The 23,648-nt window shown below is 39.0% G+C and overlaps 2 protein-coding genes across 8 annotated transcripts in view; one reads left to right on the top strand and one right to left on the bottom strand.

Moving 5' to 3' along the window:
- Positions 1-7,845, bottom strand: part of LOC125233071 (epsin-2) — a 42,208-nt gene extending 34,363 nt beyond the window's left edge. For 3 of the 7 annotated variants that reach the window (XM_048138927.1, XM_048138930.1, XM_048138926.1), the window contains exon 1: positions 7,479-7,845. The gene's annotated coding sequence lies outside the window, so the exon portion shown is untranslated. Of the gene's footprint in view, positions 1-7,053; positions 7,105-7,478 lie in introns of those variants that run through there. The other 4 variants (XM_048138931.1, XM_048138932.1, XM_048138928.1 and 1 more) reach the window with 4 other exon arrangements.
- A 224-nt stretch (positions 7,846-8,069) lies between these two features.
- LOC125233039 (nuclear pore complex protein Nup85) overlaps positions 8,070-23,648 on the top strand; it is a 42,990-nt gene continuing 27,411 nt past the window's right edge. Inside the window, exons 1-9 of the mRNA XM_048138880.1 lie at positions 8,070-8,205; positions 8,277-8,969; positions 10,411-10,533; positions 10,662-10,874; positions 12,536-12,645; positions 12,943-13,160; positions 21,450-21,668; positions 22,369-22,468; positions 22,706-23,579. Of these exons, the coding sequence (XP_047994837.1) occupies positions 8,131-8,205; positions 8,277-8,969; positions 10,411-10,533; positions 10,662-10,874; positions 12,536-12,645; positions 12,943-13,160; positions 21,450-21,668; positions 22,369-22,468; positions 22,706-22,910 (1,956 nt within the window). The 5' untranslated portion in view covers positions 8,070-8,130 and the 3' untranslated portion in view covers positions 22,911-23,579. The remainder of the gene's footprint in view (positions 8,206-8,276; positions 8,970-10,410; positions 10,534-10,661; positions 10,875-12,535; positions 12,646-12,942; positions 13,161-21,449; positions 21,669-22,368; positions 22,469-22,705; positions 23,580-23,648) is intronic.

Raw genomic sequence — 23,648 nt, forward strand, 5'->3', positions numbered from 1 at the left:
TTACAAACTTATAAATCATAACAGATCGTCCTAATACAACGAGATTACGCGGTAATCAATGAGGGGGCATCATTGATAAATGTGTAATCTCGACGGATATTCATTCATTATAAGCACCAGCTGTTACTGTCAAATCACAAACTTTTTGTAAGATTATGTGATTCATGCTTAGCTGTACCTACTCCCTACATACCGCGGTTGCAGTTCCATAGGCCCCGTAGCCAAATGGCATTTCTACGACGCGAAACGAAAACGAAACGCCGCGAAAGGTAGTCTGGCTCTGTCGCGCCAATACGCAAGAGCGATATATAGAGATAGATATCTACGAGCGTTTCGTTTCGTGAGCGGTTCGTGAGCGCTTGTGCCATTCGGCTACGCACCCTGTACTTTTCGTCCTCATTCTACTTAATATTATAGAGTTATAGTTATTTGTTATACAAGGGGGCAAAGTTGTATTTTAACGCCGAGTGTGGAATTGAAAAACGAGCAAACGAAGGATTCTATAGTTGAACCACGAGCGAAGCGAGTGGTTCGAGAATCCTGAACTTGCGAGTTCTTTAACACACGAGAAGTAAAATACATTTGCACCCGAGTGTAACACAAAACTTTTCCCCTCACTATAGGGAGGAAACTACAACGCAAAAAATGCGTTTATCACTGCTTCCAGTAGTTCTACAGGTGGTAAATCATCTTTATTATTAGATTCACCTACTTTTATCAATTTTAAAGCAGTTAATTTGAAATAAAACTATGGAAACGGATTAAATCGCGTATAATGAATTTAAAATACATCCCGACGTTTCGAACTCTTTACAGCGTACTCTTTACAGTTAATTTGACTTTATTCAAGGTCAAATTACTTATAACTTTACCCACTAGTGGATAAAATGCGTTTTTACCCACTGGTATTAAAGGACAAAACACGTGTTTCCGAGCAAGTGAGGGTAAAAATGTATTATGGGTTTGATCGCGCGTTCGCATGAGTAGGTAAGTCAAATTCGCGATAATCGTGTAGTCGCTTTACTAGGTACGTATTAAGACGAACCCTTACTATCGAATCAAAAAGCGATAAAAACCCAACTAAAATGTTGACGGCACATGTGAAACAAGCCTTACAGGGGTGCCTTTAACACGGTTAGTGGGAGGAAGCCTTACGGCGCAGACGGCATGCCCTGAGCGATGCCAGAGGCGAAGCTATCGTAAATATTATGAGGGAATGTGTTTTAATTGGATATACATATTACATAGTCGTGGCTTTCCATCAAGAGAATGGTCCCTCTACTCCTGAATATCACGCAATCATTTAGGCATAGAATATAATAAGCGCGGTACTAATCATCAATAATTGCGAATGAGAGAGAAGGGGAACAAAATAGGTAAATCAATAATTTTAAAGTACATACTACTAGTAGTCAGTGTCAAAACATTCCTCTATCAAGAGCGCCGCACAGTTAGTTTGGTCCACAGAACTTAATTTAGATAGTAGAGGTATATATGACATCTGTGGTTTGGTCCGACTCTAGTCATTTCATTACAGCCTAAATAAAAAATATACGCTATTTTATAAGTGCCTATTGATAATATTTATGACAGAAAGCTTGACGTAATTAAATGAATGTACCTATGAGCAGTAGTGGATATAGTATTACAGTATTCAAAACGATATATGGTGCGAAACAGGCTAAATTAAACCAAAGTATACATTATACATGCATTTTGCATACAAATGGCAACATCTAGGTGAATATTTTATCCACCACGTAAACCACGTTATAAAGGTAGATTAGTTTGCAGTTTAAAAATAATGGCCTCAAATCATGAAATAATTTGCTAACTAGGGTTGCCAAGCTTATAAATTGACAAAAAAAATCCATGGAATTATGAATTATGCAAGGGTTTTACTTCCATCAAAAATTGTTAATGAACATAAAACCGCACGTATGTCTCTCTTCTTAATTCTTACCTCCTTATGCCAGCTACACTTGCCGTCATTGACCTTAACACTTTTTCATTTTTCGTCACTGAAATAAGGTGAAAGCGTCATGACCATGACTGCATGTACAGTGTATATCGAAATGCCAAGTGACCGAAGTCCAACTTGAGTTGATGGCCTGTTTGTTTTGCGCAAATCAGAATTGACAAATGACGGCCTAGCTCGGACGTCATCGCAGCATCAGCCCTAGGTTACGGTACAGGTGCGCGGGCGCAGAGGTCGACGACCGACGTATTGGATGCAAAGCGGCCTAAGCGACTACATCCACCATGAATTCAGTGATTTATTGCATAATACTATTCATCTCTGTCATAATCTATGATGCAAAAAGCGATAGCTAGCTTGGTATTTTGACGTGTTTTCTTAAGTTGTACGAGCAAAGGGTACCATTTACCATTTTGCGTTAGCGTATTAACGGGTTTTAGCGAGTTATGATTGTTATGAATGTTCCGATCGCGTTCGCATATCGGACTAATATTCGTATTCTAGTTAGTACTTTTCTATTCCTACGTATCTAGAGAACTTAAAAGTATGATTTTTGATTTGTCAAACAGACCTAAATACTAGATTAGGTACAGACCACGTATACAGACAGACTGGATGGTTTTGCATGAAATAAATGAAATAATGACTATTTCCATAATTAGACTAATGGTGGCAGTTCTTCATAATCAATATTATTTTATTCCCTCAAAGACTAATTTCTCTAGGTTGGTATATATCAGAAGCAATAAAATATGCCTTGCAGATTTGAAAATAGTTCGCAAATTTCAAGTAAATTGACACATCGTTCCCATTTCCGTATCCTTTACAGCCGATAAACAGTGACTAAATATCAGATCGCACTTTGTACTGGCGTCATATTAGTTGTGTTGTGCGTCACGTTTCTTGACGTTAAGCAACTAATGCCGAATTAGGAGTTTTTTTTATTTTTTCTATATCTTTTACTAATCTGCCAGTATAGTAGCGTGTAACAGACCTTAATTCGTATATAAAAGAAAATATATAATATAAGGATAGTCGAGAAAAACTTTCCTCGCGTTGTTTACGATAACTATTTTCCTTGGCTATTTTCATGACAGAGTACATAGTTTTCAAGCCAAAGATACTACTTTTTAAAAATTCATTTAAACAGTTCGGCAACCGTCAAGGCCACCAAATCAGATTTATCTAAAAATAGGTGTGATACGAGAAATCAATAGAGCGAGCCAGGTAAGGGAGGTCAAGGCCTCGGTGCTAAGTAGCCGACCTCGTGAGTGCTGGTAACATTGGTAATCATTATAAAGTTGTCTATAAACTTTATGAAAACTACGGTCAAGATGCGTCTAACCTCAGAGCTATAAGTTTGAGTAAAAAAAAAGCGTGTTACAAAACACGGAGAAACTAAAAAGCCAAAAATAATAAACCTTCGAATTCAGATTTCTTATCGGATTGCAATAATCTAAACATCCAAATTATAAACAAATCAATTATTTTTGTAGTCGGTACCAGACCTGTTCGTCGCCTTGCTATTTCCTGTTTGCCCTACCCAACCATACGCAGGCTGGTCCCGACTCCAAAAATAATTGATTTGTTTATAATTTGGATGTTTAGATTATTGCAATCCGATAAGAAATCTGAATTCGAAGGTTTATTATTTTTGGCTTTTTAGTTTCTCCGTGTTTTGTAACACGCTTTTTTTTGAAGGCGGTTTTATTTTTTGTTAAAAAGTTAATTTATTTGTTGATTTTTAGTGGTTCCTAGTGATATTATATGTATCAGTCCGAATATATGTACAGTAGTGAAAGAATTGTCCTTTAACTCCTAACCGTTGAGGAGTTGACCTTCCATCATCAGCTCAGCCACATAAAATTATTACCACCAGGCGCAAATACTGGTGCACCTTTGAAAAATACACAAAAAACATTACATGTGCCTATAACATTTGAAGAGTTCCCTCGATTTCTCCAAGATCCCATCATCAGACCACGACTTGGTGCCAATGGGACCATCTCGGGGTTATACCCGTTCGATCAAAAAAAAATTTTGAAAATCGGTCTACGATTCTCGGAGATATCGAGTAACATACATACAAAAAAAAAAAAAACATTCAGTCGAATTGAGAACCTCCTCCTTTTTTGAAGTCGGTTAAAAAGAGGAAGGTTATTCAATGGTGGGGTGACGCTGGCGACATGATAGGCCAAAGCAGAGATTAGAGATGGCGGGAAGAACTGTGTATGTACGTAGCCGAATACACAAACGCTCACGAAACGCTCACGATAATATATCTTTCGTAGCTATCTATCTCTATCGCTCTTGCGTATTGGCACGAATTGAATCTGTTATCAAAGATTTAATCAATAATTTAACGAAAAGAAAATGAAAGTTTTATGGGCTCAATATTATAATCATGTTATATGTACATAAAATAGGGGTTAAACTGCTCTTTTCGTCTCAAAAACAAGAATTTCCGATACGCATCTTATTGTGTAAACTTTGGCACGTAATATGGGTAAGCAGAGTACATAAGTACCTAATGTTGCCGACAAAGCGAAAGGGACACAAACATTGGTGTTATTCACCTCTAAACTCTTATCGACTAAGTCGTGCCTTATCAATTTCTATTGCAGCCAAATTTGGCAACACGGAATGGTTTTAGTATACGTAACGAACTAATCAGGAGTCTGATATAAAATTTAAATATGGCAGAAGTTGGGCATACTATTTTGTAACTAGAAATGTGGGAACTTCAAATCCAGGCTTTCTACCAATGACATTTTCTAAGGAGCATGACTAACATAGTCAAGGCTGCAAATATCAGACACGCTCCTATGGCTCTAGAAATAAGGTTGTGCCGGATATTTTTTCTGGTAACTGTACTATTTACCCAGTCTAGTGGCAGGAAATTGTACCTTTGCGGAAATGTTGTCAGGAAAGTGTCCTTGATAAATGGAAGCAACACCTTATTGTCTATCTATGATTTTGTAACAATACAGGCATCTGGCAAACAGGCAAGCTTAAGCTTAGAATAGTTTTTTTTTTTTTTTGTATGAATAGGTAGACGTTTGACCACGATCACACCTGATGGTAAGTGATGATGCGGTCTACGGTGGATCACGCCCTGGATTGTACTCATGTGGGAACACAGACTCAGGCAGGGCATTCCACTCCTTGGCGGTTCGCAAAATAAATGTTGAAGCGAAACGCTTAGTGCGTATTTTTGGAATACTAACCGTGAAGCGATGCCGCATTGCCGATTGTCTGGTGGTCCTAAGGTGAAATGGGGACGGAGGAACAAGGTTGTACAGTTCCTCAGCGCACTCTCCGAAATGTATGTAGATATAGAAGAAATTATTGTGTCAGGTGAGACCTGAATTCACAGATAATAGACTGTCGATAGTTTTTGATAAATTATGTTATTTTTAATGTAGGTATTAGTAATTCCCACGCTACTTAAAGTTTTGAATGACATTTGTCATACTGACTGGGTAAATGTCCTGTACACAATGGGTGACATTGTTCTGAATTCATACTACATAGGTGATTTTACCGTTTTTATATATTTACTGAAATATTATGGTTTAACTTAACAATAAATATGGTCTGACTGAATGGAAGTTCATTAGTTGACCCTCACGTATTGGTGTGAAATCTGCAATAACCAACATAGAACAAAATCATATCTAAAAATGAACAGTATAAAATATTGATCCATTGTATACGGAAAAATAATAAATCATTAAATGGTTCAAACCTGATAAGACCAACCAAACTAGTGGGGCATTCCACCAAATTTTTGGCTATGTGACACAATTTCTTTTATACTTCTGTTAATAATAAGTCACTATTAGTATGATAATATAACTTTTATGTAAAAGTGTGTGTATTATATTGATTATCATTATACAAAAATATAGTCATAGCCATGCCTCCACCGAGTTAGACCAAACCAACTACCACACAATGTTCTTTTAAAAATGGAGCAAATTTAGGTTATCGGTTCAATAAGAGTAACCTGTTGTTAGCATTTATGGTAATTTTGCCATAAATTTTAGAAAAATGATGACCTGGCATATAAGCATGGTTGCACGATAAATGATAAAAACATCCAGCCTGATGTTTTATCATTTATATCGCGTGACCATGCTGGCCTGCCTGGTCTTGTTCAGTCAAATTTTTAACACATTCTGTGCCAGCCCATGCTATACAACACAAGCACAGCCAAGAACATTGAAAATTGATAATATATGTATTGAAAAGAATCTATAAACAGAGATCCTGACATCAATTTGTTAACACTGAAGTTGTTCAGATACAGTTGATATTTTACCAGAATTCATATTTAATATTTTTATGGCCTCACAGCATCATAAGTTTGCACGAAATTTGAAAGTAATAACTTGGTAAATTCTTATGCTACCTAAGATATATGCCAAACTCAATTTTAATTCTGTGCAATCTCATAGCAAATAAATATTTATATTTTTTTACACTTACATGTTTTGACATCCGTTCTTTATGACCTAATCATGTTTCAACATTAAAATTACTCTTTAAAATAATAATATAAAACCTGTTTAGTGTTTACTAATTAATAAAACAGGTTTTCATTTGTCATTGCTAACTAATCAGGAACTTTGTAGTAAAGATGTTTTTAAGGGCATCAGCTGACTTGCAACTATGTCCTTCATGGTACAATTGAAGTCAACAATGATTTGCCTTTTGTGTTTCGCAATTATATATGTAGTTTGGTAGTTAGGTTCAGTTTAAATTGATATTTTTGTTATAGGGTCATAAAATAGGTAATAAATTATGCACATAACGGGTTGTGGGTTCTAAGGTTTAACAAATTAGTCAAATCAATAGAGGGTTTTAAAGTTGTTATATTTTTTACAGTTAAAATTTCATGGTAACTAAAATGAAGAACAGTAGTTCAAGTCTAGATAGTTACAATTATAAAGAATTATTTTTTAATGAGGATATTAACTCAACAGTGCAAGGAAAATGTTAGTAATAAATAATGTTAGGTATTGTATTAGGTAAGCCAGTCAAAGCCAAGAAATGTGTATTTATAAACTTACAGGTTTATAAAATTGGTCCAAAAAAATATAACAGTAAACAAAGCTAGTTTTATGAAAACTGACAATTACCTCTGAATAATGTCTACTGAAAAACATTCATGATAGCACTATCACTTACAGATAAACTTTATCAACATTATCACTACATTGAATGCTAAATACTGCTAAGGAGTGACGTCAGGAAAATATTCTCATCTAATACGAGGATACCATGTCCTGAATACTCTTCTAACTACTGTTACTCACTGCAACTACTAGTTTCTAAGAAATATAATTGTCGAGGTAACGTGACTTTAGGAACAAGGAAAATCATACAGATGGATGAAGGTTCATAGGATACAGTGCAAGAAACTGTTCCGCGGTCCAATAACTACATAGAAAGTTAGTGACAGGCAAAATTTCGATGCAACACCAAAAACACTCACCAAGTAAGATTGTCACTGATGATTAGTAAACGTTTCCTTTTGTCCGACTTAACGCCGTAAATAAAAAACACACATTATACGGCTAACACGTAACACAACACGATATTATTCAGATTTTACTCTCTAATTTTGTTTAATTCTTGTCTAAACAATTACACTTTGACGAATTGACAAATATCGTTTCATTCGTGACCAAATCAACATGTCCTCCAACAAGTCCTCCGGTCAAACATCTGTCTTGTAAAATTAATTTGAAGTTTTCAATTTTAATTTTAATAAAAATTTACATTTAATATTAATGTATTTTTTTGTACTAATATGCAATACTTCTACATCGAACTTCAATTTATATACAGTTACTAAATACATTAAGGATTGACCACTGACTATTTCCTTCCATAGAATGTAAAATAAGAAAGCTGTTTTAAACAATAAAGGGTTTCCACACGACTGTCAAAGAACATTGAAATGATAAAATGAATGGCTCAAATGACATTTGTGAAAGGCCAACCTCTACCCATAAACAATATCCTCCTACCATAAACCATAAACTACTATACAGGCAAAAAAAAACTAAAATGAAATGAAACGGTCCCGCGATTGGAAGATTGTTAACAATTAACGTTATTAAAGTTTGTGTGTATCAAAGAAAATGAATATTTCCAGTTTTTCACATCACTCAGCAGATGCTAGTGAAAATGAGACCGTAAACCGTGCTAAAACATTTGTAAGTGCCTGTGCTTTAAATTATTAAGGTTATGTTTATTAAACTACTAATATTTATCCAATTCTTTTAAGGTTTTACCCGGCAAATGTTTCGAAAAACGTGCAGCATGCACGTGGAAGCGAGGGAATAAGTTCGCAATATTTTCAAGAAGTCAAACCACTAGTAAAAGTGCGCCAGCAACGAGTGATGACAGAATTCTAAACATTCGTCAAAACATATTACTTTTCCATCCAATTTTACGTAAACTAGTGAACGAATCCAATGGAACATTTTTGTCTCTCCAAAAAGCGGCTGAAGCGAGTAAAAATTTAGATAATCATGTTGAATTTTTGAAGCATTCTCGCCAATACCGCTCAATCATTCGAGTGTGCATTGAAAACCTCCAAGAAGCGGCATCCAAGGAGACCGATGGAGTTGAAAAGAACAACCTATTAACATGTATAACAATATTTTACTCTATAGAGTGTGTGTGGCACTTGTGTGAGATCCTGTATGTGGACAATGTCCCTGGAGATTATGTACTACCATTTTTACTTGAATGGGTCCGGTTCCATTTTCCATGCCATGAGCAGATGGCGACACAGCTGCTGGACGCGTGCGAGAGAGGCTCCGAGGAGCACCCAGAGTACTGGGACACTGTCATTGGCATGATTGTGCAGGGGAGAGTGGATGTGGCTCGGGCACTGTTAAAACTGCACTCTGCTACAGATACTACTGAGTTTAAGCTGGTTGACAACTCTTTAAAAAATATGCCTATTTACAGTGTAAGTATCTTAAATGTTTTGTGTTAGCAATTAGCATATCCACAGATTAAGTTACTATTATTTACTCTTTGAATAGCTATTCTCTGGTAGAAATCGAAATATCAATTAAATACAAGCCCTTTCTCTAACCTAACCTAAGAATATTACAGCAAATTTATTTGGGAAGTTGACAACATCCATTAACATTTCACTGGTTGGAATATCAAAAAATAAATATTATGAAATCATACATTTCATAATATTTTACTGTCCAATATTATTTTAATGACTGCATGCCTTCCTCATATGTATGTACTGTTTTGTATTATTAAATACATATATTTCTATCCTTTTCTAATATATCTCCCCAGCCAGGGCCGGATTAAGGGTAGAGCGAGTGGAGCGGCCGCTCTAGGCGCCGAATGGTAAGGGGGCGTCAAAATCGTCATTGCGTGGGCGCACTCATAGCCCAAAACGGCGAGAGGAGCCGGAAATGAATTTTATTCAGATATTGAAAATCTAGATTTGTGATTGTGATTCAGATTATCTGCAAAGTTGCACCACAATGCCACCATGTACAACATTCATAAGGTGGGAGCTACTGTTGCTAGGGCACCGCGAAAGATGTTTCTAGCTCTTGACGAACCACATTGTTCCGAGACCGAACGACAAAGACAATATGTTACGTCGCTATCCAAACACTGTGTTTATCCGCAATTCAAAGCGGAGTTCCTCTTAAAGCCAAAGGCGCAAAACGCCACACAGAGGCGCAATTGTATGAGTTAAAGGAGCGTAAAAGTGACGATGAACGCACTTCTAATAACCCAAATCTAAATACCCCAAAATATGCCAAAGGCCGAATAACATGAGAGCATAATTAACCTATTTAATTCCAAGCTGTGCTCTTCTGCAGTTCTGCAATTAGAGTCGAACTTCTCGACTTCTCAATGTTTGTCCAAGTTGGCCATTATATGCAATTTACTTTTCTCTCCCATGCTTTGCCTTGGCCCTGAACTAAAGCTCAAATCCGACTGTTATCAGTTATTGGTTTCTTGGTCTGCCATCAGAGCTTGGTGTTTGGCCTCTTTGTTTCATCACAGCCATTTGTTACATTAACCTCGCGTACGTTTGTCCTATGAAAGACAGATAGACAGATAGAACCAGGTCCACCCCCCATAAATAATAGAAAAAAATTTCACGCTCGCTGCGCTCGCGCTTGCTGAAATATTTAAGTAACCTAGTCAAATGGTTGTGACGTTTCAGATATACACAGCTAACCTATGAGCATTTTGGCATTGAACTCCCCAAAAAGGTTAAACAAGGGGGCGCCAAAACTATATCTCGCTCTACCCTGATCGAGTGCGCGGGCCGGCGCTGTCCCCAGCCTGCTGAAAACGCAAGTTTTTGCAAATAAGTCTTCAACAAGCTTTGGTATCCAATAAATAGTATTTTATATTTGTAGGTATATGGAGGTTTGTCAACAGGAGAATTCACAATAACTTGGAAGCACTGGCAGGCAGAGTGCCGTTCAAAACTGAGTAGTCGGAGTGTGGCCTCACAGCCACACCTGGAACTCATAATGAGGGTAAGTTTAAAGACATTTGTTTGACAAATTATTATAATTAGAAAGGAAAGAAAAGATTTATGACATCATAGCTCCCGCACAGGTGAACTGATTAAGTTTAATGTGCCTTGAACTTTATTATCTTCCAGCTCGTAACAGGCGATTACTCAGCGTTCGAGAGCATCCTATCCAAATATGACTCCTGGCTATACATTCTCGGAGGCTGGACTGTGTTCACAATGCCATGGGCCAAGCGGCACGAGCTGCGCGCGGCTGCCGCCGCATGCGCCGGCATGCGCGGGGCGGGCCGCAGCGCTTTGCATGACTTGTTGCGGCCGGCTGTCGAGGGAGAGCTGCACCAGGTGAGACACACTCATTTACACGACACGCCAATTTGGTTACTTTGCGAACTGTTTGACTTTACATCCAATTCAACCGGCCAACCTGCAGAAACTCGCATTCGAGTTCTTGTACTGTGTAAATCATCCAAAAAACAGCAAGTAACTAATTAAGCGATGGCAAGTCTCAGAGCTCCCTAACAGGCCCTATACACACAAGATCAGGCAGGCAATGAATATATTATTAAACAGTTTAACAGTTGAATCCAGGATGCCTAATTTCATAAAGATTTAAAGGTTGAAATTGATTATTTAAAAAAATATGTATGCATTCTGACCAAAGTGAGAAATACAATAGAAATTAAATTAGCAACGTTGTAGTGCGATCCCTTCAAATCAATATGTGTGAGAAAACGGGACGACGTTACGATGTTGCCACTTTTTAATTTCTACTCTTTTTTCTTTTTTTTTTGGTCAGACTATGCATGACTCTTTTCTAAAGTTAGAGGGTGCGCACACGGGCAACTTTTCGAAGCAACTTTTTTGTCGCGACCATGGCCTAGTATGAAAGTGCGAACTGCGCACACGAGGCGACGCAACTTTTCATACAAATACGAGCAACTGTGTTGCCCGTGGGCGCGCACCCTTATGTGAATACTGCTTTATGTAATCAAAGACAATTTATATGTTTTTTTAACCTGGTGCGAAAACTCGGCGTTTTTAAAATTGTCTTAAATAGTGTTATATTTTTCTTTTATTTTCTTTATTAAAAAAAACTATTATGGCGGGAAGTTTTCTAATTTTTAAATGGTTACTTTACCTGTACCATTCCTCGCATGGTTGGAGAAAATAACTTAAAATTTAGTATATAGTAATTCAATGCTTAAAATAATCAAAATATCTGAGTGGGAACGGCAATTCTTGGATTTTTTTCTTTTTGCTGACTGTGTTTCACTTAATCTTAATTCGTCATTAAAAATATTTCGTTTATTACTTCATTACCTATAAAAATATATTGATTCAAACTAATACAATTTGCACTCATAATTTTAGAACTAAACAGGACTTATCGCGTAACACTTATGTTTATATATCTGGGCGACCGAGCTTCGCTCGGTTCTATTTTAATATATCACATCTTTAGATAAAAAAAAAACTTTTATAAATACAAAAACAAAAAAAAAAAGACAAAAAACAAAAACTTAATTTCTGGCCGGGATTCGAAACCCCGACACCTACGATCTATCTGCGTACATTAGACCGACCTCGTACGACTGAGCTAAGCGGAATCGATGCGCGCGCGGCGAAATTAAGGACCATATTTTACGTTTACAAACGCGAAAGAAAAACTCATGAAAACTCGAAAATTCGCGTTTTCCGGGATCTAAGGCTACGCTAGATCGATTTTTCACCCCCGAAAACCCCCACATAACAAATTTCAGCGAAATCGTTAGAGCGGTTTCCGAGATCGTCGGTATATATAAATAAATAAATAAATAAATAAATAAATAAATATACAAGAATTGCTCGTTTAATAGTATAAGATTTGGGCCGAATTATTAAAATAATGTCAATTAAATCTCATCGTTAAAATGACTTTAGATCTAGATGATCTGCTAGGCTTAACCAGAGCCAGTTTTTTTTCTAAATTATGTTCTGTCAACATAACTATTGTTCACTTTCAGGTGATTCACGAAATTCAGCAGATATCAGATAACGGTTGGTTCGCGACCCATCTCACAGACATTCTCTACCACTGCGGAAAACTAAAAATCTTAGATAAGCATCAGACTGAGTAAGTACCTATTGAATGTACACAAAACTAAAACAGTTGGCAGCGATTTTGATAGCATATTAAATGCACAATCTGAGCTATCTCCAACTCAGCTTGGTCAGACATAAACATTAAACAAAATTGGAATATATATTCATTAAAATAGTAGTGTGCAAATTAAAAATTCATTGATTATATGACATATCGAAGTGTAAGAAAAAAGTCTATAGCCGTTTATCCTTATAGTTCTGTTATAAATGAGAAACCTGAGGTGAAGTTTTTTGACATACTAAATCTGAACTCAAATCATATTTTCAGCGTAACCAACCGCCTCCGCGACAGTCTGATCCTCGAGTACGGCAGTCTCCTCATGGAGCATGGCTCCCTCTGGACCGTGGGGCTCTCCTACTTGTGTTCGTGTCCGCCCGAGGGCCCGGCGCGGGCGGAGCTGCTGCTGAGTCGGCTGCCTGTGCCCACTGAGACCAGGGCCCTGCGGGTAGCCGCTGAGGCGCAGAAGTATGGCCTACACAATGTCGGTGAGTGTTGTAGTCTCCTCATATAGCACGGCTCTCTCTGGTCCGTAGGGCTGTCCTACTTGTGTTCGTGTCCGCCTGAAGACTTTGCGCGGGCTGAACTGCTGTTGAGTCGGCTGCCTGTACCCACTGAGACCAGGGCCCTGTGGGTCGCAGCTGAGGCCGAGAAATATGGGCTGCACAATTTTGGTGAGTGTTGTACAGTTTCCTCATATTATAACATGGCTCTCTAGAGCGTGGGACTTTCCTGCTTGTGTTCGTGCCATTATTAATCATCAAATTATAAATTCTATTAAAATCCTGTTGGCGAAAATGACAGTATGAGGAATGCGAGACATACAAATTTATTTATTGTTCAAATAAGTTACACAGCATAACAGTAAAACCAAGACACTGAAACTAAAAATAAAAACAATAGGTATAGCACATAAATAGTAAAAAAAAAACAGCGTCAATAAATAAAAGTTAAAATGTGTTGAAACGTTAGGTTCTTTACTAGTTATATAAATAAAACAATCTTTTCAAAAATAAAAATTATAATACAAAAAAATTACTTTTTTTAAAAAAAAATACAAATGTAGGGTAGGCAGCCGAAAAGATTAAAAAATAGATCTCAGGAGTAAGTCCGAACAATTTAGATCGAGCTCGCATTCACTTGAAGACGCTTTAGAACGAGTGGCACTTCCCTGACTATCGCTTGGTGAAGCAGCGGACGGCGCGCATGGCAAGGTGTGACGTCACTTCTTCCAGGTGTTCAGGGTGCGGCAGAGCAGTAGGTGGTCTCCGGAGCCAGTGTTGGGTGGTAGGTGGTAGGTCCCCTGGAATTCGTTATTATTGGACGTTTAGTGAAATGTCCGATTTTGCGTTACTGCCTGCGACATTCTGCCTTATGAAGTAAAAGCGCCAAGTGGGAAGTGCAGAAAGCAGGAAGGCACGCTCAAAGCATTAAATAGTGATCAGAGATGTGGTGGTAGCATACAAAATCAGCTTTGTTATATGGGTATGCACTTATGCAGTTTTATTGTTTTTCTCTAAATCTACATGACATGGAATGTACATTTAAAACTCATTCTGTTAAGCAATAGCAACTAAGTGTCGCAATGAATACACTTAAACTAATTAACATTTGCATGAAAATTGCAAATCATGATTTCACTTTTTAGTAAAGTGGGTAGAAATTAATTACGCTAAAGAACAAAGATACCAGTAGCTTACAATTACAGCGCTTAGGCATAATGAAAGGCTACTAATTATATAAAAGGAATAAAGCACTTGCTATTTTAGGAAGGATTAACACAGTGAAGATGAAATAATTACTTACAAGCTATAAAATATAAAATATTTTTTGCAACACTCACCCGAGCGGGGGAAAACACTCACACACGAATTAAATTAGGTCCACCAGAAAATAATTAAAATTATAATTCGTACAGCGCGCGAGACGACACGGGCTGGCCCGTGTGCGCGACGGTACGTGCGTATCGTTCGATAGCTGGCGCGGACTAACGTTTCATTGGCGCCCAATCATAGGTATTTAGTTACTGAGCCGTATTCGCTTGAACTTGCTTTGGTATTATCTAGTAATCATTGGTGTTGGCTGTTTTTTGTATTAGGTTTTAAGTGTGTCCAGGTGTTCATCAAACTGTGCTAGTAAGCGTTTTTTTCTATAAAATTACATTATATTTTCCGGTCGACTACCCACACTTTGATGAGCATTGTCGAACTACCTACCTATTTTTGAGATCTGATTGATTCTTCTTTCTATATTATTTTAAATTTAACTATAATTGTTTTGTGGAATTGCGACACACACCTACGGGCTAAACATGTCTTACCAAATTAAATACCTTTCGCTTCAAAAGTCGGAGTTGGAGTACGAGGTTGCTGTTAGGGGGGGTACTATAGGAGAATCGGTTCAGGAGCTTAGGAAACAGATTGTGAAGCTTAGTCCGCTATTGCCTGCCGAGGATATTTTGGAGTCTCATTTGGATCCTAGTGCGGATTTGGCACAAGTTAGGGAGACCTTGTCAAAAACTAGAGATAACATTATTTCCCTTCAATCTAAATATGACAGGAATGGTTATTCACGGACAGAGAATATGCTGCATCATGTTTATTACCGACTCATTAGGGTGGATAGGTCGGAAGCAATTGAGGCTACCTATTCAGAGTTATCTAAGGCCTTCAAACAACAGTTTTCAGAGCTTAAAGCGTTAAAAAAGGAACCGTCCTCTGTGTCAATGAGCTCCGAGCCGCTATCTGACATAATTTCGGTATCGTGCGAGAAAAGGCTAATTTCTGATGTTGTTAGCAAACTGAAGTACTCTGGTAAAACGTGCGTTCGGGCATTCGTGCAAAAAGCCGAGGAACTAGCTATATCTAGGGGGATGTCCAAGGATAAGTTGTTGTCGTTTGGCTACGAGATTTTTACTGACGCAGCTTTGCATTGGTACCGATGTGCCAGAGGTAGGGTGCAGTCTTGGGAGGACTTAGTTAAGCTATTAATTCAAGATTTTAGCCAGGCTAACTACGATTACCTTTGGATGGATGAAATAAGAAAGCGTACACAAGGTGAACAGGAGAACATCACAATTTACGTTTCTATTATGCAGGGTATGTTTTCTAGGCTTGCTAAACAACCATCAGAAGAGGAAAAACTCGAAATACTCCTGCACAATATACGTCCGGTCTATGCTAGTACCCTCGCTGCATCTTCCAATGTTTCTAGTATTCAGGGCCTGCAGGATCTATGCCGCAGCTACGAAAATATACAGTCACGACTTGCTCATTTTCACGAACCACCGAAAGCTGATTCTGATACGCTGGCCCGGGAGTTTGCATACGACAGGCAGTTACCTAGCTCTTCCAGTAACCGTGCCGGCGCTTCATATAACTGTAGTGATTCTGATTACAAGAGTAGTAACTACAGGAATAGATTTTTCAAATCCTACCCTAACAATACCAATCAGTATACTAAAAAGAACACGGAACGACCAAACAGCGCCAACGTTAACGCAATAGAGGCTAATAATAGTTCCGATTCTAAAAACTCCTACTGTCCTAGATGTCGCGTGACCTCCCATTCTTTAAAGACTTGTCGACAGCCTCACTTCCTGATTTGTTTCAAGTGTGGTAAGAAGGGCGTACGTTTCCCTGATTGCACAAATTGCCAGTCTGCCGTTCAAAAAAACTGAGTACGGTGGATTGTAGCGACGAAGAATGTAAGAACGAAAGAATTATCATAGATAAACAAGACGATGCTGAGTGGGCTAGTTGGCTCAGTTTTGTTTCCAATTTCTTTTCGTGCTATTCCGTTTCTTCAATCCACAATATTCAGTCCGACCATTCTCGTCCTCACGTTATGGTCGAAATTCGAAGTAAGCCACTAATCGGTTTGCTTGATACCGGCTGCCCGGTAACTATTTTTGGTAACAATTCGCATACGTATTTTTTGGACAGAGGGTTCAAAATACAGCGGTGGTCATCTTCTGATCTCGTGGCTGCAGGTCGCCATAAATTACCTTGTCTGGGCGTGATGTATATTCCAGTTAAATTCCTAGACCGGAGTCACGTACTAACTATCCACGTTGTTCCCAGTGTGCAGAATTCTCTCATTCTCGGCATGGATTTCTGGAATAAGTTTGGGTTATTTCCTAAGTATCTGTCTAGTGTGTTGATACGTCCTGAGTCCGAAGTCGCTCTAGCTGCTATTGAGGCGGATAGTAATAAGAAACAGCTTTGCAGTTACGAACATTTGTCAAATGATCAAAAAACTACAGCAGATCATATTATTTCGCAATTCTATGACATATCCTATGAGAAATGCGGCCTGGGTAGGACTACCTTAACCACTCATGTTATTGATACTGGCGATTCTGCCCCCATCCGTCAACGATATTATAGGATGCCATTAGAAAAACAACGCGTTTTGATTGAACAACTTGATGAAATGATTAAAGACGACGTGGTTGAACCTTGCGAGAGCGCGTGGTCATCGCCGGTTTTGCTTACTCCTAAGAAAGATGGTAAACTAAGATTTTGTTTGGACAGTCGCAAGCTTAATGCCGTAACTAAGAAGGATGCGTACAGTTTGCCTTATATAGCTGAAATATTGGATAATCTTCGAGATGCCAAATATCTTACTAGCTTGGACCTCTCTAAAAGCTTTTGGCAGATACCAATTAGACAGGAGGACAGGTGTAAGACTGCTTTTTATATTCCTTCTCGCGGAACTTACCAATTCAAATCTATGCCTTTCGGGTTGACTAACGCAGCTGCTACACAGCAGAGGCTCGTAGACAAGCTATTCTATGGTCCAGAGTTTGAGTACAAGGTCTTCGTTTTTATTGACGACATCATAATTGTATCTCCTACTTTTGAGCAACACATTTCCCTCTTAGTTCGTGTTAAAGAAAAACTGAAAACCGCTAATCTGACTATAAATTACGAGAAAAGCCAATTCTTTAGGCAACAGTTAAAGTATTTAGGATATGTTGTCGACTCTGATGGTTTACATGTAGATCCCGATAAGGTTGAAGCTTTCGTAAGTTATCCTACCCCTAAAAACCGCAAAGAAGTCAGGAAGTTTATAGGCGCAGCCTCTTGGTATCGGAGGTTTATACCTAATTTCAGTTCCTTAGCTGCTCCTTTAAACAAATTAACTTCTCAAGCAAAAAATGCACCTCCGTTCGCTTGGTCTCCAGAGGCGGATGCGGCATTCAAGGCTTTAAAAGAGTGTCTAGTTTCTACCCCAATATTATCTTGCCCGGACTATTCAAAGCCATTTCAGGTACACTGTGATGCTAGTGATCTAGGTATAGGCGCAGTTTTAACGCAAATTCAAGACAATACCGAGAAAGTAATTGCATATATGAGCAAATCCCTATCTAAACAGGAACGAAACTATAGCGCTACTGAGCGTGAGGCTCTCGCCTTCTGACAGCGGTCGAACATTGGCGTTGTTACCTCGAAAATGGTCAAAGATTCATCGTTTATACGGATCACTCAGCCCTTAAATGGTTCTTGAACATAAACAATCCTACGGGTCGCTTAGCTAGGTGGGGCGTTAGACTTTCAGCGTTCGACTGTGAGATAAGACATCGCCGAGGCGCTGATAATGTAGTTCCCGACAGTTTGTCTCGAATACCGATTTCGGCTATCGATACAATTGTACCTAATACCACGCACTATGTAACGTCTATCACAGATCCTTGGTATCTGAACATTTTCAATGGGTGTCAAAACGCATCTGCGTCATTTTTAGATTATCAGGTTGTAAATAACAAGTTATATCGTTACAAGAGAACTTTAAACCCTCTTTTAAGAGAGTTTGAATGGAAAGAGGTCATTCCCTTAGAAAACAGACAACAAGTGCTTCAAGAAAACCACTCTTGTCCAACAGCGGGTCATTTTGGGGTACTTAAAACGTATAAACGGCTATCTCTTAAATATTTTTGGCCTGACATGCATAGGGATGTGGTGGAATTCGTAGGTGACTGTGATGTGTGCAAGTCGTATAAATATGCCAATCACAGTACTCTAGGCGTTATGGGACGGCCAAAGGATTGTAGTAGACCTTTTCAGATGATCAGTACAGACCTAGTCGGACCGCTGCCTGCTTCTAGAAAACAAAACACATTCCTATTGGTCGTGACTTGCTGTTTCTCTAAATATTGTCTGTTATTTCCTATTCGGCGAGCTACCGCTGAAATAATCTCTCGCATTCTAGAGGATCAAGTGTTTCTGGTACACGGTATTCCAAAAACAATCTTAATGGATAACGGGAAACAGTATGTAAGTAATACTCTAAAAGCATTATTTACGAAATATAAAATCCCTGACGTTCGATACACCCCTAAATACACCCCCAAGTGAATGTGGTTGAACGTTATAATAAAACTATCGTTACGGCTATCGCTTGTTTCATTGAAAATAACGATCATAGGTCTTGGGATTCCAACATCCCAAAAATTCAATTTGCTATAAATTCATCGGTAAATGAGGTGACCAATCGTACACCATCTTTTCTGGTCTACGGCAGAGAGTTGGTAACTTGTGGATCACACTATTTGGACGTGGATACTATAAGCGACCTAATATTCGCACCTAGGGATGAATATGCAGAAAACTTTGGCGCTTTACGAAATATCTTTGACCAAACGCAACTAGCGTTGTTAAAGGCACACGCTAAAAACTGTGGTACCTACAACCTACGTCGCAAGCAGGCTGAATTCAATGTTGGTGATACGGTTTGGAAGCGTACCTATTATCAGAGTGATAAAGATAATAGCTTTGCCAAGAAGCTGGCACCTAAGTTCGTAGAGTGTCGGGTATTATCAAAAAAATCACCACTAGTTTACGTGCTTTGCGATAAACGCGGAAATAATTTAGGTGATTGGCACATCAAGGATTTAAAGCTCACTAATTATAAATCCTAAAACCGTAACACGTATTCTTCTAGGATGTTTAACTCTATCAAACAGCCGCAGTGATTCCATTCAAATGTAATTAGTTCCTTTCTATTTTATTTTACCTTTTCATATAAACAATTGATTAGATGTGTAATAATTGCAACCTCTACCAGGTCAGCAGTTTGTCTCTTGGTTCTTGATGGAAACAGTATCCGCCTACTGATTTGCTACAGCTACTAAGAGTTTATTTTATTCTTTTAATGCGAGTATTTATACTAATAGGAACCTATATGATAAAGAAGAATGGGGTTTACTGAATTAGGTACATCTATTATTATCTATCTGCGAGTAAAAGTAAACTTATACAATTACTCTGTTCGACAGGGCTTAACGCACACGTTAATGTGCTATGGCATTGTGAAAGATAAAGAATGAAAGATCATATGATAGTGCGATGAATGCGAGGAGTCTGTGTTTGGGGCAGGTAGTTAATGAGTCGGTATAAATATAGAGGATTTTACCTAGATAAAACCCTTCCTAATCAGGGGGGGTATGTAACGTTAGCGTTTTAACGCTTCTTGAATAATCAGTCCTGTCACGGAAGGCGTAAAGGAAGTTCCTTTTTAACCTAATAAATTTCAATAGAAATAACGCCTGACCGAATACTGAAGTTGACTTGATGACAAACGTAAGTCCACACGCACGGCGATATAGGCGTTTAAAGATCGTACAACCAGTATGTAACGCCACCGCGGGGCGCGGAGGGGACTAACGGATAGACCTCGTCCATTTGGATCGGCGCGGCGACGCGAGTTGCCCGCTCCACTTATTTTAATTTTTTTAAAAAAGGGCACTCTCGGACGATGACGTTCGAAGGGTTTTCTATTCATTTAAACATGAGAACCTAATTTAATTCGTGTGTGAGTGTTTTCCCCGCTCGGGTGAGTGTTGCAAAAAATATTTTATATTTTATAGCTTGTAAGTAATTATTTCATCTTCACTGTGTTAATCCTTCCTAAAATAGCAAGTGCTTTATTCCTTTTATATAATTAGTAGCCTTTCATTATGCCTAAGCGCTGTAATTGTAAGCTACTGGTATCTTTGTTCTTTAGCGTAATTAATTTCTACCCACTTTACTAAAAAGTGAAATCATGATTTGCAATTTTCATGCAAATGTTAATTAGTTTAAGTGTATTCATTGCGACACTTAGTTGCTATTGCTTAACAGAATGAGTTTTAAATGTACATTCCATGTCATGTAGATTTAGAGAAAAACAATAAAACTGCATAAGTGCATACCCATATAACAAAGCTGATTTTGTATGCTACCACCACATCTCTGATCACTATTTAATGCTTTGAGCGTGCCTTCCTGCTTTCTGCACTTCCCACTTGGCGCTTTTACTTCATAAGGCAGAATGTCGCAGGCAGTAACGCAAAATCGGACATTTCACTAAACGTCCAATAATAACGAATTCCAGGGGACCTACCACCTACCACCCAACACTGGCTCCGGAGACCACCTACTGCTCTGCCGCACCCTGAACACCTGGAAGAAGTGACGTCACACCTTGCCATGCGCGCCGTCCGCTGCTTCACCAAGCGATAGTCAGGGAAGTGCCACTCGTTCTAAAGCGTCTTCAAGTGAATGCGAGCTCGATCTAAATTGTTCGGACTTACTCCTGAGATCTATTTTTTAATCTTTTCGGCTGCCTACCCTACATTTATATTTTTTTTAAAAAAAGTAATTTTTTTGTATTATAATTTTTATTTTTGAAAAGATTGTTTTATTTATATAACTAGTAAAGAACCTAACGTTTCAGTGTCTGTGTGTAAATATAAGTTAAAATGCCGTCATTGGAATATTAGTATATTTTTACAGTGCGAACAATCTGCCTATGTGTCGGCGCGCGCCACCTGTCGGCCGGGCGCACGGGCGCCGCGCTGGCGTGGGGCATGCGCGGGCGCGTGTCGGCGCTGTGCGCGCGCGCCGCGGACGCCGCGCTGCGCGCCTACACCGCGAGCGGCGCGCTGCCGGCGAGGGACCTGCTGCCGGCGGCGGGCACCGGGCTCTTGCTGCATCATAGAGCGCTCTTGTTAGGTGACTAATGTTTCTAACCCCCATAAGTTTGACGTGTCTGTCTGTCTGTGTGTGCGTCTGTCTGGCATCGTAGCTCCCGAACGAATGAACCGATTCAGACTTAGTTTTTTTGTCTGAAAGCTGAATTAGTCGGGAGTGTTCTTAACCATGTTTCATGAAAATCTGTTTACTATATCGCAGTCGGGGGTTTTTCAGAATTTTAATTATAATACCAGTATTTAGTGTATACGACTCTAGCGTGATGCATGCGCGAACGCCACACTAGAGCCTATACTAAGTACAGGTAACGTTTACCGGCCAGGAAGGATCTACTTCCGGTAGCGGGAACTGGGCTACTGCTGCATCATGGAACGCTATGGTTAGGTAAATTATGTGTACCAAACTGATATGTCATGTCACGTATGTGGTTGTATGTGACGTACCTGGTGTCATGTGACGAATATTTATGTATGATATGATAGATGAGTCATGTGTAGTACACAGTCTACCATTGAGAGATCTGTTGCAGAGAGTGAGCACTGTTTACTGCTGCATTTTACTACTTCAGCCTCATGTCTCGTTTTGAACCTGCAGTATGCGGCCTGCTACTGAGTCCATAACAAACAAAAACTTCGCACTAATTGTACATATATGAGACTACGTACATTTTATTAGTTTATCAACATAAGTGAGCTAAACAATTAACTTGTATTTATTTCAGGCAAATACTGCGATTTTCACAGACTGTACAAGAACAGAGAATTTAGAAAAGCGGCCAAATTGCTCATATCACTGCTAACCTCGAAGATTGCACCAGACTAGTAAGTACTTATTGATATTTTTAACATATTTGTTATGTAAACATACACTGAATATTTAAGGCTTACTATAAAAGCTCCATTTTATTGTTTTTTCTGACGAAATTAGAATTATTTGTAAACAGAAAGTTAAAAGTTCAGAATCCTGAAAGTTGCTACGGCGCCATAAGACTCGCGTTCGAATCCCGGCATTTTTTCTTATACATGGCATTTATTTCGGTTTATCTTTTTGTGTATCAGCTTCTGGGAAACCCTCCTCCTCGACACGCTGCCCCTGCTCGAGTCTGACGAGCCAGTGTTCTCGTCGGCCGACACGTTCGAGATCATGCTGTGCCTGGAGCTGCGCGCGCGCAGCCTGGCCGGCGAGCGCGCCGAGCTGCTGCGCCTGGCCTGCGCGCGCAACCTGGCGCGCAGTCTGCTGCACGACGTCCACGATGAAGAATGAGCCAGCTGGGCAAATCCACTTGTAGATGTAGTGTTGGGACGCCTGGCCGGAAACAGGTGTCGATCACTGATGCATTTATTCAGCCCGATCTCCTGGAGTTGGAGCTGCAGGTTACTGTCCTGGCTGCCCTCCCACACTTATCTCCTCAAATCTTCTCAGCAGAACAGAAGGACATCTTTAAGTTTGACATCCTTGAGTTCGTCTTTTCTCAAAATGTCTCTATCAAATGTATCATAATCCAGACACTTGTTTATTCCAACAACTACTCCAAGCAAAACCCTTCTCGACTTGCTCCCCATGCATGTCTCTGCCTTTACTTGCGCACACAAATCACATGCTGTAGGATATGATGATGAGTGAGGGACACACAATTTAGTAAATTCATACAGCCAATAACATTAGTCAATACCGGATTCTTTTGCAATCATACTGTGCCCTGAACCTAGCCCGCAATCTGCTAACATGTCAAGGTCGAGGGATAAGAAGACTCACATTGTTAGTATACAATAATAAATATGTATAATGATGGTTCTCTAAACTGTATTAGGCTAAAGCAGAGTCTGCCCCCCCATCTCCAGGTGGAGGAAATGAAGTAATGACTAAGCAATAGTAAGCATAGCATAATACCAGTACTTAACAGTGTAATGTAGTTTAAACAAGAATATTAAGGTGGCTCGCTTAGGTTACCCGCAGCTCAGGCTGCGTTAGATGGCGTTAATCTTCAAATTACCAGTCTTA

Source organism: Leguminivora glycinivorella, chromosome 14 (genome assembly GCF_023078275.1).
Source record: "Leguminivora glycinivorella isolate SPB_JAAS2020 chromosome 14, LegGlyc_1.1, whole genome shotgun sequence".
Classification (NCBI taxonomy): Eukaryota; Metazoa; Arthropoda; class Insecta; order Lepidoptera; family Tortricidae; genus Leguminivora; species Leguminivora glycinivorella.